The sequence below is a fragment of the Cucumis sativus genome, chromosome 2 (genome assembly GCF_000004075.3).
Source record: "Cucumis sativus cultivar 9930 chromosome 2, Cucumber_9930_V3, whole genome shotgun sequence".
Lineage (NCBI taxonomy): Eukaryota > Viridiplantae > Streptophyta > Magnoliopsida > Cucurbitales > Cucurbitaceae > Cucumis > Cucumis sativus.
Window position 1 is genome coordinate 13,191,358 of NC_026656.2, and position 13,353 is coordinate 13,204,710.

At 31.8% G+C, this 13,353-nt stretch overlaps 2 protein-coding genes across 3 annotated transcripts; one reads left to right on the forward strand and one right to left on the reverse strand.

The window, feature by feature from the left end:
* The first annotated feature begins 897 nt into the window (after positions 1-897).
* On the forward strand, positions 898-2,820 carry LOC101216255 (thaumatin-like protein 1). Its single transcript, XM_004146981.3, has 2 exons — positions 898-1,963; positions 2,333-2,820. Exons 1-2 carry the CDS (start codon positions 1,233-1,235, stop codon positions 2,664-2,666), a joined length of 1,065 nt encoding a protein of 354 aa, XP_004147029.1. The 5' UTR covers positions 898-1,232; the 3' UTR covers positions 2,667-2,820.
* Positions 2,821-3,317: 497 nt separating this feature from the next.
* Positions 3,318-7,335, reverse strand: LOC101205834 (endo-1,4-beta-xylanase 5). Of its 2 annotated transcripts, XM_011650985.2 has the most exons (8): positions 7,059-7,335; positions 6,912-6,946; positions 6,655-6,808; positions 6,293-6,465; positions 5,873-5,974; positions 5,485-5,631; positions 4,731-5,369; positions 3,318-3,820 (listed from the first exon to the last, which is right to left on the reverse strand). In XM_011650985.2, exons 1-8 carry the CDS (start codon positions 7,141-7,143, stop codon positions 3,485-3,487), a joined length of 1,671 nt encoding a protein of 556 aa, XP_011649287.1. In that variant the 5' UTR covers positions 7,144-7,335; the 3' UTR covers positions 3,318-3,484. The 2 variants fall into 2 exon arrangements, with proteins under 2 accessions (XP_011649287.1, XP_031736816.1); XM_031880956.1 differs by lacking the exons at positions 6,655-6,808; positions 6,912-6,946; positions 7,059-7,335 and having other exon boundaries at positions 6,343-6,465.
* Between the last annotated feature and the right edge of the window lie 6,018 nt (positions 7,336-13,353).

A 13,353-nucleotide genomic window follows, 5' to 3' on the forward strand; every position in this document is an offset into this window, starting at 1 on the left:
GTGGCCGAAAGTTGGTCGACAAAGTGGTTGAAAATGATGATCGGAGGTTGGCCGACAACGGTCACCGGAGAAGTTGGCAAACAAACTTTCTAAATTAAATTAGATAAAGAAAAAGTAAAAGAGAAAAAAAAGGTGACCCATGGGTTAGGCTTATACTGAAACAAGGGTTAGACTTAGGATGTATATCTCATAACACTCCTCCAGAGATAATTTGGATTGCATATACTGTTTTATGGATATAAACATTAAATGCCTAGTATTTAAATATATGAATTTTAAATAGTATTTGTATATCAACCTAATTAAATGTTTGATTTAACAATTAGTATATATAAAAACCAAAACTAGATGATTATTTAATAAAATAGAAGATAACAAGTAATGTTGTAGATTATTGAATCAATTGAAATATGAACAAATGAATACTATTTTAATTAAATATGATTGAAATTCCCATTTATTTAATAATAAATAAAAATTAATGTATTAGAACCTTTTTTTTTTGTTTGTTTGTTTGTTAACTTATATTAACTAGATAACATAACATAAAATATAAATGGTGAAAATTTATAAGTTCAAATAGTATATTTTAGTTAATAATGAATTAAAATGAAGAGTAATAATTAATTGATATTAAATATTAATGAATGAAACTTCATTAATTTTTCATATACTATAATTAATTAAAATACAAAGAGGCTCAGTCCTTAAATATTAATGTACCAAAAAGCAGTCTACCCCCTCCCTAGTCTATGGTATCCAAAGGATCATCCAAAATAGTTATTGAGTACATACAATCATTTAAAAGTATAAAAATCTTACAATATATGTGTGTATATATATTACATTCACTAAAGTTTTTGATATTAAAATCCTCTTTCCTTATTAGTTAGAGTTAAAAACCCTAAAGTTGATAACATATTGTGGTAAAAGTAGAGTTGCAAAAGAGAATGAAACATCAATAATGGAATGAAGAAAAGGAAAACAAAATACAGATCAAGCCCCAACCCTTCTCCATTATCACCATCATTATACTCTTCTTCTTCTTCTTCTTCCTCATACTCTGTTTCTTTTCTCTCTCTTCCTCTCTCTGGTTTCTGCAGACATTTTTGTCTTTTACTTCCACTCGATCTCCTCTCATAATCTCACCCGCCAAAAAACCCTGCTCCATCTTCCTCTCTTTACCAAATATCCACAAACAAGAACCACACTCACCCATCTGCTTCATTTCCATGGCTTCCTCTGCCCCGCATTTCATCTCTCTCATTTTCACACTCCTCCTCTTACTCCCCACTTCCCGAGCCGCCACATTCACCTTCGTCAACAGATGTGATTTCACCGTCTGGCCCGGCATTCTCGCCAATGCCGGCAACCCCACTCTCGGCACCACCGGTTTCGAACTCCCCAAAGACACTTCCCGTTCTTTCCTTGCCCCCACTGGCTGGTCTGGCCGTTTCTGGGGCAGAACCTCCTGTAACTTCGACGGATCCACTTCTGGATCCTGCCTTACCGGTGACTGCGGCTCCGGCCAACTCGAATGCAATGGCGCCGGAGCAGCCCCACCAGCAACTCTCGCCGAGTTCACTCTCGGAGCCGGCGGGATGGATTTTTACGATGTCAGTCTAGTTGATGGCTATAACCTACCCATGATCGTTGAAGGAACTGGTGGGTCGGGTCAGTGCGCTACCACGGGTTGCTCCACGGATCTGAACCGTCAATGTCCGCCGGAGTTGAGGGTCGGCGAAGGAGATGCGTGCAAGAGCGCGTGTGAAGCGTTTGGGACTGCAGAGTACTGTTGCAGCGGCGCGTACGGTTCACCCAACTCTTGTAAACCGTCGGTGTACTCAGAAATGTTTAAAGCTGCTTGTCCTAAATCGTATAGCTACGCTTACGATGATGCTACGAGTACATTCACTTGTACCGGTGCCGATTACACCATTACATTTTGCCCTTCTTCTCCAAGGTAATCCATACCTTGTTCTAAGTTTCTTCAATTTCCCCTGTTTTTACTGTCATAATATGAGATTACTGATTGATTTAGTTTAGTATGAAATGTTATGGCCCAGATAAATATTAGATCGAAATGATTGAAGGAATTTGCTTTAGCTTTAGCATCTGGGGTTTCTGACACTCTGTTAAATCTTCATTTTGTTTATTTAACTGATAATGGAGGTTTTATATTAATGCCAATCCCATACTGCCAAAGATTCTCTTTCAAGTGATCACTAAAGAATATTTATGCATTTTAATATATTAAAACTTCTGCTTCAACAAAGAACATGACACTAAAATTATATTAACATGTGGGGTCATTCATTCCAACTTGATGCAGCCAAAAATCATCAAGTTTCCCTACTCCAACAACCCCAGATACAACATCACAAGGTTACGGATCTGAAACGGGGATAGAGTCGGAGTCAGGATCGGGATCGGGATCAGGATCAGAGTATGGGATGGGTTATTCAGGAGCATCTGGAACTGATATGTTAGGGAGAGGTGCTAGTACGGGATCGGAGTCGGGGTCAGGATCTGGGGAAGCTATGCTAGCAGATGGGTCATGGTTGGCTGGTTTGGCTATGGGAGATTCAGCTAGAGCAGTTTCTCTTCCATCCATTATATTGTTTTTAGTAACATTTTTAGTCATTTTGAGTTCTCTTTTCTTGTAGCCTTCTTCAGTTTCCTCTCAACTTATGGATTCAGCTTTGTTATGTGAAATTGAGTAAGGAAAGGATCTTCCCCCAGATTGTAAAATGCCATCTTCTTGAACGATTCATTTTCTATTTAGTTTTTGGAAGTGTTTTAGTTCAAGTGTTCTTTTTAGTTTGGGTTTTTGTTATTCCTTTCTAAAGCCATTTTCTCATTATTTTATTTCCCTTTTTGAATGTCTTATAATTAAGCACATTGCTTGTGGTGTGAACAAGTTGACAATGGCTGGTTTTTCTTCTTTTATCAGATAGGATTTCTTGGCCTGTAATGCAAGTTAAAGGTCACAGCTTTGGCTTTTTTTGTGCCTTTCATCTTAGCTAAGGAGAAAAAAAATTGAAAAAAGATGCCACTTTTCAAAGCCCCTTTAGTTCATTTTGATTTAGTGGAATGTGAAAACTTGTTAAGTTGCTGGTTGAATAAACTGGCGGTGGAGAAAAATGAATCACCGAAGTTGGGGATCGAATCTGCTGTGGAAAAAGGTTGAAATTTGGATAAGGGAATAGAATCAACTTGTTAATTTATCCTGTTCGTGTTTTGGAGCAAGAGTCATGTTTCAAAAAAGCTTGCATTGTATTTGTATTTATGTTATTTTTTATATAGTTAACACATTGTTAGTAATCCACGTGAATATCTTCGTCAATTTAACTTTTTTGTTTGTTTGTTTATTTGTCGAACACCTAACAACTTATGAAGCTCTTTTGAACTCTCAAGTGAAACAGTTTATTTTCTGTAGAAATAGTAATCCTTTACTATTCAACTTCAAATTGCAACAGTTTTTCTACAACTGAATGCTGAAGTGTTTAGTTTCATCCCCAACTGAGACAGGGAAAGTTGAAGCAGCACTTCTGTTATCATACTTAACGCTTACTTCATATTCACCCAAAAAGCCATAAAAGCTAAAGGAACCATGGTTATCGGTCCGAGCTTCAATATCTCCAGTTTTCCATTCCTTCAAGAGCTTGTCGACCACATCGCCAGTTGGGAGGTTCTTAAAGTTGGCGTCGGTCAAGCACATTTGGTAGCAACCATTCGGATCCAGCGCCGACCACAACAAAATCCCACCTACAGCAGGGTGTGAGAAACCTTCCCTCAGCACAACTTCCAAATAAGAAGCCTGCAAAGAGAGTTTCATGTCAGATGGAAAGAGGGGGAAAAAATAGAGGGTCAATTGCCCTCCTCTTTCATTTGTCTAATAGTAAGTCAGGTTTGGACTATTTAAGTATCGTCTTTTAGTTGCAGTAAGTTGGACCCCCCAATTTCATTGGATTATTAGTCTAATAATAAGTCTCAATTGAGTTGATAACTCACTCAATCTAGGTCTTCAATTATAATAGTGCCACTTTCCAACTATTATAATCTATCGTTAACTATAATAATACTAATTGAAATCCTTATTTGTTACGTAATTTATCATTTCCTACATATCTTTATCTTCCTCTTTATTATGGCGTCACTATCTTTCATCATGACTAAAAAATAGTCTTCTCACATAACATAGTGTTATCACATACAAAATAGGAAAACTACTAGTTATAATAACCAACTCCATACCCGGATGGCTCCATCAATTTCTTTGTCTTGTTATTCTTTCTACCGATGTTTTAAAAACCCCAAGTTTTGAAAGCTATAAAAAGTAGTTTAGAAAAGTATGTTTTTGTTTTAAGATTTTGATTAAGAATTCAAATGTTTCTTTAAGAGCCGGAAACAAATAAATTTCAAAAACATAAAACTAAAAAGAAAATTGTCATCAAGAAAAGTCTTAAACTTTGAAAGTTGTCTATTAAATCCTTACACGGAAAGAAGTTTCAAGAGACCTTAGGTAACTTGATAAGATTCCAACCGTACATTATTTAAAGATTATGTGAGTGAGGAAAATGCAAGCATAGCTTTGTGTGTTATGTTAAACAAACTAGTCAAACTTATAAACAGCAAATACAACTTTTAAACATTGAAAAAATTGTCACTACCTATGAACATTTCTACTAATGAATGAATGTGTTATGGCAATAGAACTTCTAAAGTACCTGTGTTTCTTGACCCAAAGAATGGCTGATATCAACTTCCGTGAGCCAAATTGGAAGGTTGAGAGTAGCCAATTTGTCTAAGATGGCTCTCATAAGAGGTGGGTTAGGAATAGTGAAATGACCTTCCAATCCAATCCCATCCATTGAAACCCCATTTCTTTTAAGTTCTTTAAGCCTATTAATGTAATTGTCAACAGTTGATTTCACATCACTGCAAGTCTCCACCACATTGAATTCATTCATAAACAATGTAGCCAATGGATCAATCTCGTGTGCTGTTTTATAGAAATGCAATGTTGCATTAGCACCAAGGCTCTTCTCATAGAAATCAAAATGCAGCATTTCATTGCTCACATCCCAATGTATGAACTCATCTTTGTATCTACTTAACAGCCCCTTTATCCGTGAATCGACCGCCGATTTCAGCTCCTCCCCAGTTAGGTTTTGGACCCACAGGGGTGTGTACTTCGGATCCTCCCAGAAGATGTTATGGCCTCTGGCGGTTATTTGATTCGCACGAACAAATTCCAACATTCTATCAGCTGTTGTGTAGTTCAGAACCCCTGGCTTTGGCTCTGTGGCATACCATTTTAGTTCATTTTCAAAAACTGCTGCATTGAATCTCTTCACAAACCAATCCTAGTAATGGGGTTTTGAAACAAATATGAGATATTGTATCATGAAATTCCAACATATTGGTTTACGAAATGGATAAAAAAACGAACACGTTTGCAGATTGTTTAAGTATAATTACCTGATAAGGTAAGTTCCCTATGATGGATTTTGCAATTGCAGATCCAAATGCGAAGTCTTTAGAGATTTGCTTTACATTAATCAATGCTCCTTCCAACCTCCCTCCTTGTTTATCAGAAACGTGAACTGTAACAGCTCGTTTCCTCACCTGTTTCGTTTTGAATTATCGTAATAAAATCGACAAATAAAGAAAACAAGAAAGCATAAATAATAAACATCAATACAAAGGTTTACATGGTTCGATAACAGTGCTACATCCACGTGCAAAGAGACAATAGTTTTATTAACAGAGAGGAATGTCATATAGTACAAAACTAACATTATAGATTTAAAGCAATTCACTTAGCAACCAAAGGAGGATTGATTGTGTCAATAATGCTCTAACTTACACTATTGATTGTGAGTTGTTGATTTACTCTCCACTCTTCTTCTGTAAATGGCTGTAAAGAGGCATTATCTATTGATATATTGGCATCTCCCTCATCAAAAATCTGTAAGAGAAAAAGAATTCAATCAACACCCAATTATAAAGTAAAATTCAAACGTCTTTTGTTCATGTCAAGGAATAGATAATCAAAGATAATCCAAAAACATAAACAATAAAGAATCTACACGGAGATTTAGGTAGTCGCTAACAATGCATTAGTTACATCTACGAGGCATTAGTTACATCTACGAGGAAAGGGTGAGAGCAGTTTGTAGAGATTTCATACAATGCACTATGGATAAGATCGTAAATAAATAACATAAATAAGAATACAACGTAGATTTCAAGGTATTGTAATGATTAATCTTTATTCTCCTCATACCTGAAAGAATAGAATAGAGAAATTTGAAGGCAAGTTCATGAAGAATCCACCTTTGAGAAAAGACCAACAACCATGCTTTGCCAAAACAGTGCCAATGCAATTGTAAGTTTCATTCTCCATCCTGAGGCTTGCTCTTACAACACTTGAAACTGCCCCTCCTAATTTCACCCAACCTATCACCAAACCCCGAAAACACAACAACAAATTGGGCTATGAATTAGCTGAGTTCTCATTTCCAATCCCAAAAGAAGAACAAGAGACCTACTGTTTTTCTTTTTTTATGCAACAACTCTGAAACTGGTATATCGACCTCTAAGAAAGAAAGTCATGCTAATTATTGGCTAGTTAAACGTGAAACTTACTTGAAAAGGAATAATAGGTTCTGGCAGTGAGATTGTGCAAGAGAAATGCAGGTGAATAGATAGCATTTGAAGAGTCTCCAATGGATTGAATACTCAAAGCTTGATTTTTGAGGATTCCTCCATTGTATAGTGGCTTCTCCGGACGTAATTTACACTATTCAAAGAAACCCCATTTGAAAAAAGAGCTCCATTTCATTAACAGAAGAAAAAAGTATCAAATTATAAGAAACAAACATATTGTAATGAAATATTATTACCTCAGTATGAGCTGTGTAATCGTATAAAGGCCCATCTGCCAAAAAAACAAAACAACCCCACAAAAAGAATAAGAAGAAACTTTAAGAACACACAAGATTTTTCCAAAGAAAATGAGAGAAAAATCAGAGATTTGGGAGAGGAGATACCATATGAATGAACAAGAACAAGAAGAAGAGGAAGAAACAGGAAGATGAAAAGGAAAAAAGTAGAGAAGGGATGAAGGTTTCTCATGGTGCAATGAAAAAGAGGGAAAACTGGAGGGTTTTAAAAGAAAAGAAATGGGTAATGGTAGAAATAACTCCAACTAACATTTTCATCTCATATCCAAACTACTGACAAAGTCACAAAGACAAAGACCGAGAAAAACTATTTGAACAAATATTTAAAAAGTGTGTTAATTATGAAAATCGAAAACATATGGGAGCCATTCGTAACAATTTAGAAAAGAAATCACGAGGGGAACAGCGAAGAATCTGTCTGTGGGTAAGCAAAATCTGTACACAAGCTTTTTCTTTAAACAATAGTTCATGTGACTCTTGCCATATAAAGACAGAATTTTTTGCCTTGTTTCTTTGTTCATTAAACTTCTGATTAATATAATGTTAGTCGCATGATTTGCGTTTCTTTTGACGTATTATATAAAAATCTTTGTCTTTCTTCTTCAACGTTCATATGATTTTGTTTAAAGTTAAGTTTTGGTTTAATTGTTATGTTTATATGATGGTTTGTTTTAGTCCATTTCTTATCTTATGCTTTATGCTTAATGTTTAATGTTTAATGTGTGTGATCCTCTTAGAACATCACTCCATCATCATTTGATAAATAAACTCATCCACTCTCTCATTCAATGAATAGGTAAATAGGTGTAGTTTAGTCGTAATTGACATTCACTACTTCTTTTTTGTTGGAGGTTCAAATTCTTCTACCGGATTATTTTACTTAAAGATAAAATTTATTATTGAGAATTAAATTAACCTCAAAATGGACTAGGGATAGTCCTCTAGTAACTTTTCGATAATTTCTTAATAATCTTTCAATAATGGTATAATATCACTTATTACTTGATTTTTTATATTTTTATATTTTTATAAATATTTGAATTTTCTGAACTCTTGATTATCTTGAATTAAATGAATGTTAAGTTGGTTTTAAAAGATTAGTTTGATGGTGGATATTAGGGATTTTAATTTGGATTCAAGGGAAAATTCAATGGATTTTGAATTTAAGATATTAAATATATATATTGAAATATATTTAATTAGAAAAAACTTGATTAATTAATGAGGAAATAGAAATTATTAAATACATGATATATATTTAATTGAAGGAAATCTTGGATAATTAATGAGGTTAAGAGAAAGTATTAAATATGGGGTTTCAAAAATAACAAAATATAGTAAAATTTCCAAATGAGTTTGGAAAGAGGTTAATGAATTTTATTATATTTTTGAATTTTTTGAATTTTTTTTTAGAAAATATGTTAAACTATTTACATAAATAACATAAAAAGAAAAAGGTATCAATTTATATAATTAATAATTTTTATATCATCAATAATAGATTTTTATCAACATTTTTGTTATAGTATCACCAATAATAATAAATATAGGAGTTTTTTCAAAAATAGAAAAAACGCCTAAAGTTTCAAAAACCTATTTATTTTATAATTAAAAATTCACTTGATTAATTAGTATTATTGAGCCCTTAAGTTTAGCCTTTTTTATGTTAATAAAAACAACAAAATCTTGAGAACATAAGTTTTTTTTTAAGTACAATCACAAGGGTTTCCATGTGAACAGTGTTCACCTTTTTTATATTTTATTATATTTTCTTTGTGTGAAGTTCTTAATTATTTGGAAGACTTTTTACAACTAAAAAGTAAAAATTTAATTTAGTGATAGCAATATAGTACTTGATTTTTGTTGTTGCACTTCGTCTTGTATCTCATGTATCTTATACTTGATAATAGTGTTCGCATAACGAAAACACGTTAGTAGACGAGTCGCGAATCACGCTCTCTTTGTGGAAATAATATTCGTTTTCATAATAAAATAATCGAACAAAGGCCTGTATATATAGAAGTGGGGAGGTAGAGGCAACCAACGATCATAAGGTTAAAAGACCAAGTCTTAGCAACAAATATATATACATATATTATTATTATTTTATTTCTCCTCTCCTTGCCACGCTCCATGGAGGACCATGAATGAATGAATGAGTATATGAGGAGACTTCCAATAGCAATGTGGAAATGCAAGTTTTGAATAAAATAATAATAAATATATCTTTGTCAAAATTTTCATTCAACAATATTCTACTCAAATTAGTTAATATTTACGACCACTTCTAAGACTTTCATAATCTCAATTACTTGTGTATTATATCATACTCAATAAATAATAATAAAAAAGTTAACATAACCCTATTTAAAATAATTTTCAAAACAAATTTCATACTACTTAATTCAAATTCTTTTTCAACATCTAAATTTCCTACGATCAAGTAAACATGGTAAGAAACAAAAATTCAAAGAATTATGAAACGTAGTCAAATCGTTGTCGTTTTATATGTACAAAAGAAGAATAAATGAGAAGCAAGGAAGGAAAAACTATAAATATATAAAAATAAGATTTGATTTAAAGAAAAAAAAAAAGAATGATAATTGTTTGGCATAGTGTAGCCCTAAGAGTTGGGGTAGTGTTGTATGTTAGAATGACACCTTTGAAAGATAGGTAGAGAGACAAGGAAATAATAATTAGGTTAATGAAGCCATAAGTTGTCTGGAATCCTATTTCCAAGTGGACAACACTTCAACCCATTTGTTTCTCTTTGACATTGAAAGACACCCAAAAAAAATAAAAAGAAAAACTAAATTGTAGGGTCCAATCGAACTTTTTGTGTTAAAAAAAGTCAATAAATAAAGAAAATAGAAAACGTAAAGTACTTGGAAATCAATACATAAAAATTTACGTGGTTCACTAACAACTGGTTAGCTACATCTACAAGTAGAGAGAGAATGATCGATACTTCTAAAGTTAAAGAGTTAATACACTGTTAAAATCATAAATAACATAAATATGTTAGATAACATATTCAAAACATTCAAACACTCAGTATTATTGTAATTCTAAATTATTTTTTGTTCGTATATACTATAAACTTGTCAGTACCACATTATTTTAAAAAGTACATTGGCGTGACACATTATACCAATTTATGTAAGATGATGGGTCCCAACCCAAATTGCCCATTCCTTTGATGGATGGAGATGGAAGAAGTTTTCAAGTTACAAAGTGGGTTTGGTTTAGTGAAGTGTTGGGAAAGGCAATAGCCAATTGAAGGAGTTTCAATGTTTTTTTAGTGTGGCTCACATGAAATTGTGAATGAATCTCTCTTTGGCAATTGGCATGCCATGTCCTATATATAATTATATACAATATAAAAGGGACCATTCTAAGCAAAAGCATGGGAGAAAATGCTTATATATATATATATATATATATATATATATATATATATATATATGCTAAACTCCACCATTTGTTTCATCAATGTTTTTTTCTTTTTCACTTCATGTTGAAGTTTTCATAATTGCCTTCTCACCATTTTCCCATCCATTCATTCACATGGACCAAAACTTGAGTGGAGATACATTATCACAACTATATACTACATTTCATGCACAAGCCTTTTCCCTCTCTTTTTCACTTTTCACTTTTCCAACCAGGCTGCTCTACAAGTTGTATTACTTAACATTAATGTTAAATAACCAGGATTGTTTTGATGCTTTAAAACAACGTTAAATGATCCACCGTCAAGAACAAAAAAAAGAAAACTCTAAAATTTTAAAAGTGTCAATTGTAAGACTATTATTATTGTTTCATATTAAAAAATATAGAGTAACGCGATTTTTTACGTAAATATTTTCTACAATAATATGATATTTTGTCAACTTGGGGCAGATAAGCTCCAGTGGCTTAATTTTTTGTTTTACCTAAGGAGCCTTATATCAATAGAAATATAGTTCTAAAACTCCATACCAACCCATCTATGTGATCTAACTTTTAAATTATTTCAACATATATCGTTTGTTTTATTACTATAGAAAAGTTTCTAAACATTCTTTCACCACATATGAACTTTTATTTTTAATAATGTGATTTTAAAAAATAATGTCAAAAATAGAGTATGAGAGAAATATTGACAAAAATAAGATAACGAAGTCGTGGACAGAGTTCACAACTTCCATGAGTTGTCACTTACATCACACATTCTTTATTCTTTTTCTTTTTTCTTTATATATAAATATTAAATATCCCAACATCCAATTTTCAATCTTAAAAATATTTTTCCTTATTAAATTAGTGTCATCTTTCCAATTTTAATTTTATTATTTTGTTCATAAGAAAATAATAAAATTGAAATTGAAAAGGTGATGTTACTCGAATAACCCCATTACTCGGACTATTCAACCCATATAATATGAGTTGGATTGGGTTAGTTGAATTGTGGGTTGAGCTGAGTTGAAAATTTTAATTGTTTCGAATTGGATTGGGTCTCGGGTTGTGGTTGAAAATTTTGGTTCAACCCAACCCACCCCAACCCATATTAATAGTATATATATATATATATATATATATATATATATATATATATATATATATATATATATATTTAATGAAAGTAAAGTTATGAGTATTTTGTTAAACGATCGTGTATGAAATTAAACAATCGTAAGGAAAGTTAACCGATTGCGTAAGAAGTAAACAATCGTTTGTAGGTAGAAAACTACATGATCCCGTAAAAGGGTAAACGGCGTTTAGCTTCTAAGTGATCATTGGGTTGAGAATGAAAAATATATAATAATAATACAACCTAACAACACAACCCAACCCAATCAATATTTTACAGGTTGAATTAGGTTGAGTTAAAAAATTAATTCGGGTTGTCAACCTAACCAATCCGAAAATTTGGGTTGGATTGAGAATATATCTCAACTCAACCCAACCTGGTTAGGATATTTAATATATCTGTAAAAAAAAAAAATAATAAAGAATTTGTGATATGTAACAAGTTATAGAAGTTGTGGACCCCATCCACGATTTGTACGTACAACTTATAGACTATTCCATTTAAATTTGAGATTTGAATGAAGATAAAAAAAAAGAAAGAAAGATAGAAAGAAAAACTATCCCTTTCAACCTTTTGTTTTTCTTATTTTATAATTGTGTCATTAAATAACATGGTAATTCATTCCATACATTAATAAAATCAAGTGGTGACTCCATTAGAGGGGTTTTGTTTTGAAGTTTATGTTGTTTTAGTGTAGAATGAAGACAAATTTCCCACCATGACTAACCTTCAATCACCAACTTCGTAGCATAGACTAACGATCATCCTAGTGGACAATTCTAAAGATCATCTCTAAATCTTATTACATCTATCAATCCAATGAAGAACAACTCAACTTAACATATACTTGGATAAAATAACAGTGAATAGTATATAAAACTAATTGTATTACATAATAGTAGTTTAATACACTCATGACTTTACTTTTAGTTTCAGTCAAAAGGCTTTAAATCATTAACAATATTTATTTCCTTTTATGTACTAATCATCATTATTTTATCTAATTCGTGTCACCTTTTCAACACCAACACCAACAACCACAAATGATAACCTATAATTTAATAATATGCTATATTTATAATTTTTTAAAACGTTGTTTTATTCTTAATTATTATTCATTGATGAAACTATCATTTAAAATTTTTCAATAGAATAATATGTGTGTGAAGCCCAACCCAATTGTCAGTTTTTAGAGCCCAAACTTTTGACCCAACTTGGCATTTTCCTTACATTTCAATAGATTTATAATAATACCCACAAAAAAATGTATAAAATTTATTTAAATTAAAGTTTAGTTCTAAAAACTTTCATGGTTTGTATTTGTTTAGTCCTAACCCTTTAAATTTTAAAATTGTAAAATCAATTATAATCTCAATGAAGGAAAATTTTAAATATATATGACGTTTTAATTGTTGTTCTTTAGTGTAAATATGGTTTTTTTTTTTAATAACATCAAAAGAAATAACCCTAAATATTATTATCCTTCCTAATTCTCTTTTGGTTCGTAAATCTTTCATTTCTTATTTTACCAAAAAAACATTTACCTCTTTTACAACTTTTCTTAATATACCAATTTGAACATAAACTTTAACCATTTTAACATATTTTAAACCTCAAACTTAATAACTTGTATTCTCGTGAAATCCAAGATTTTGAAATTACTAAAGTCAAATTTAAAGTTTAAAGAGATAAAATTAGACGTTTAGAGTTGAAGTTTATACTCAATTATTATTAACTTTTTCTTTCTTCAAATGATTATGACTCCATCACATGTCACTCTAAAAAAACATGGTAAAATCAATTGCAATG

Excerpts from the sequence above, each read along its gene's own strand:
- LOC101216255 (XM_004146981.3), top strand. The coding sequence starts at position 1,233 with ATGGCTTCCTCTGCCCCGCATTTCATCTCTCTCATTTTCACACTCCTC. Across the intron at positions 1,964-2,332 it reads TTTTGCCCTTCTTCTCCAAG|CCAAAAATCATCAAGTTTCC; the intron begins GTAATCCATACC and ends AACTTGATGCAG.
- LOC101205834 (XM_011650985.2), bottom strand. The coding sequence starts at position 7,143 with ATGAGAAACCTTCATCCCTTCTCTACTTTTTTCCTTTTCATCTTCCTG. Across the intron at positions 5,632-5,872 it reads AACAACTCACAATCAATAGT|GTGAGGAAACGAGCTGTTAC; the intron begins GTAAGTTAGAGC and ends AAAACGAAACAG. Across the intron at positions 5,370-5,484 it reads TAGGGAACTTACCTTATCAG|GATTGGTTTGTGAAGAGATT; the intron begins GTAATTATACTT and ends CCCCATTACTAG.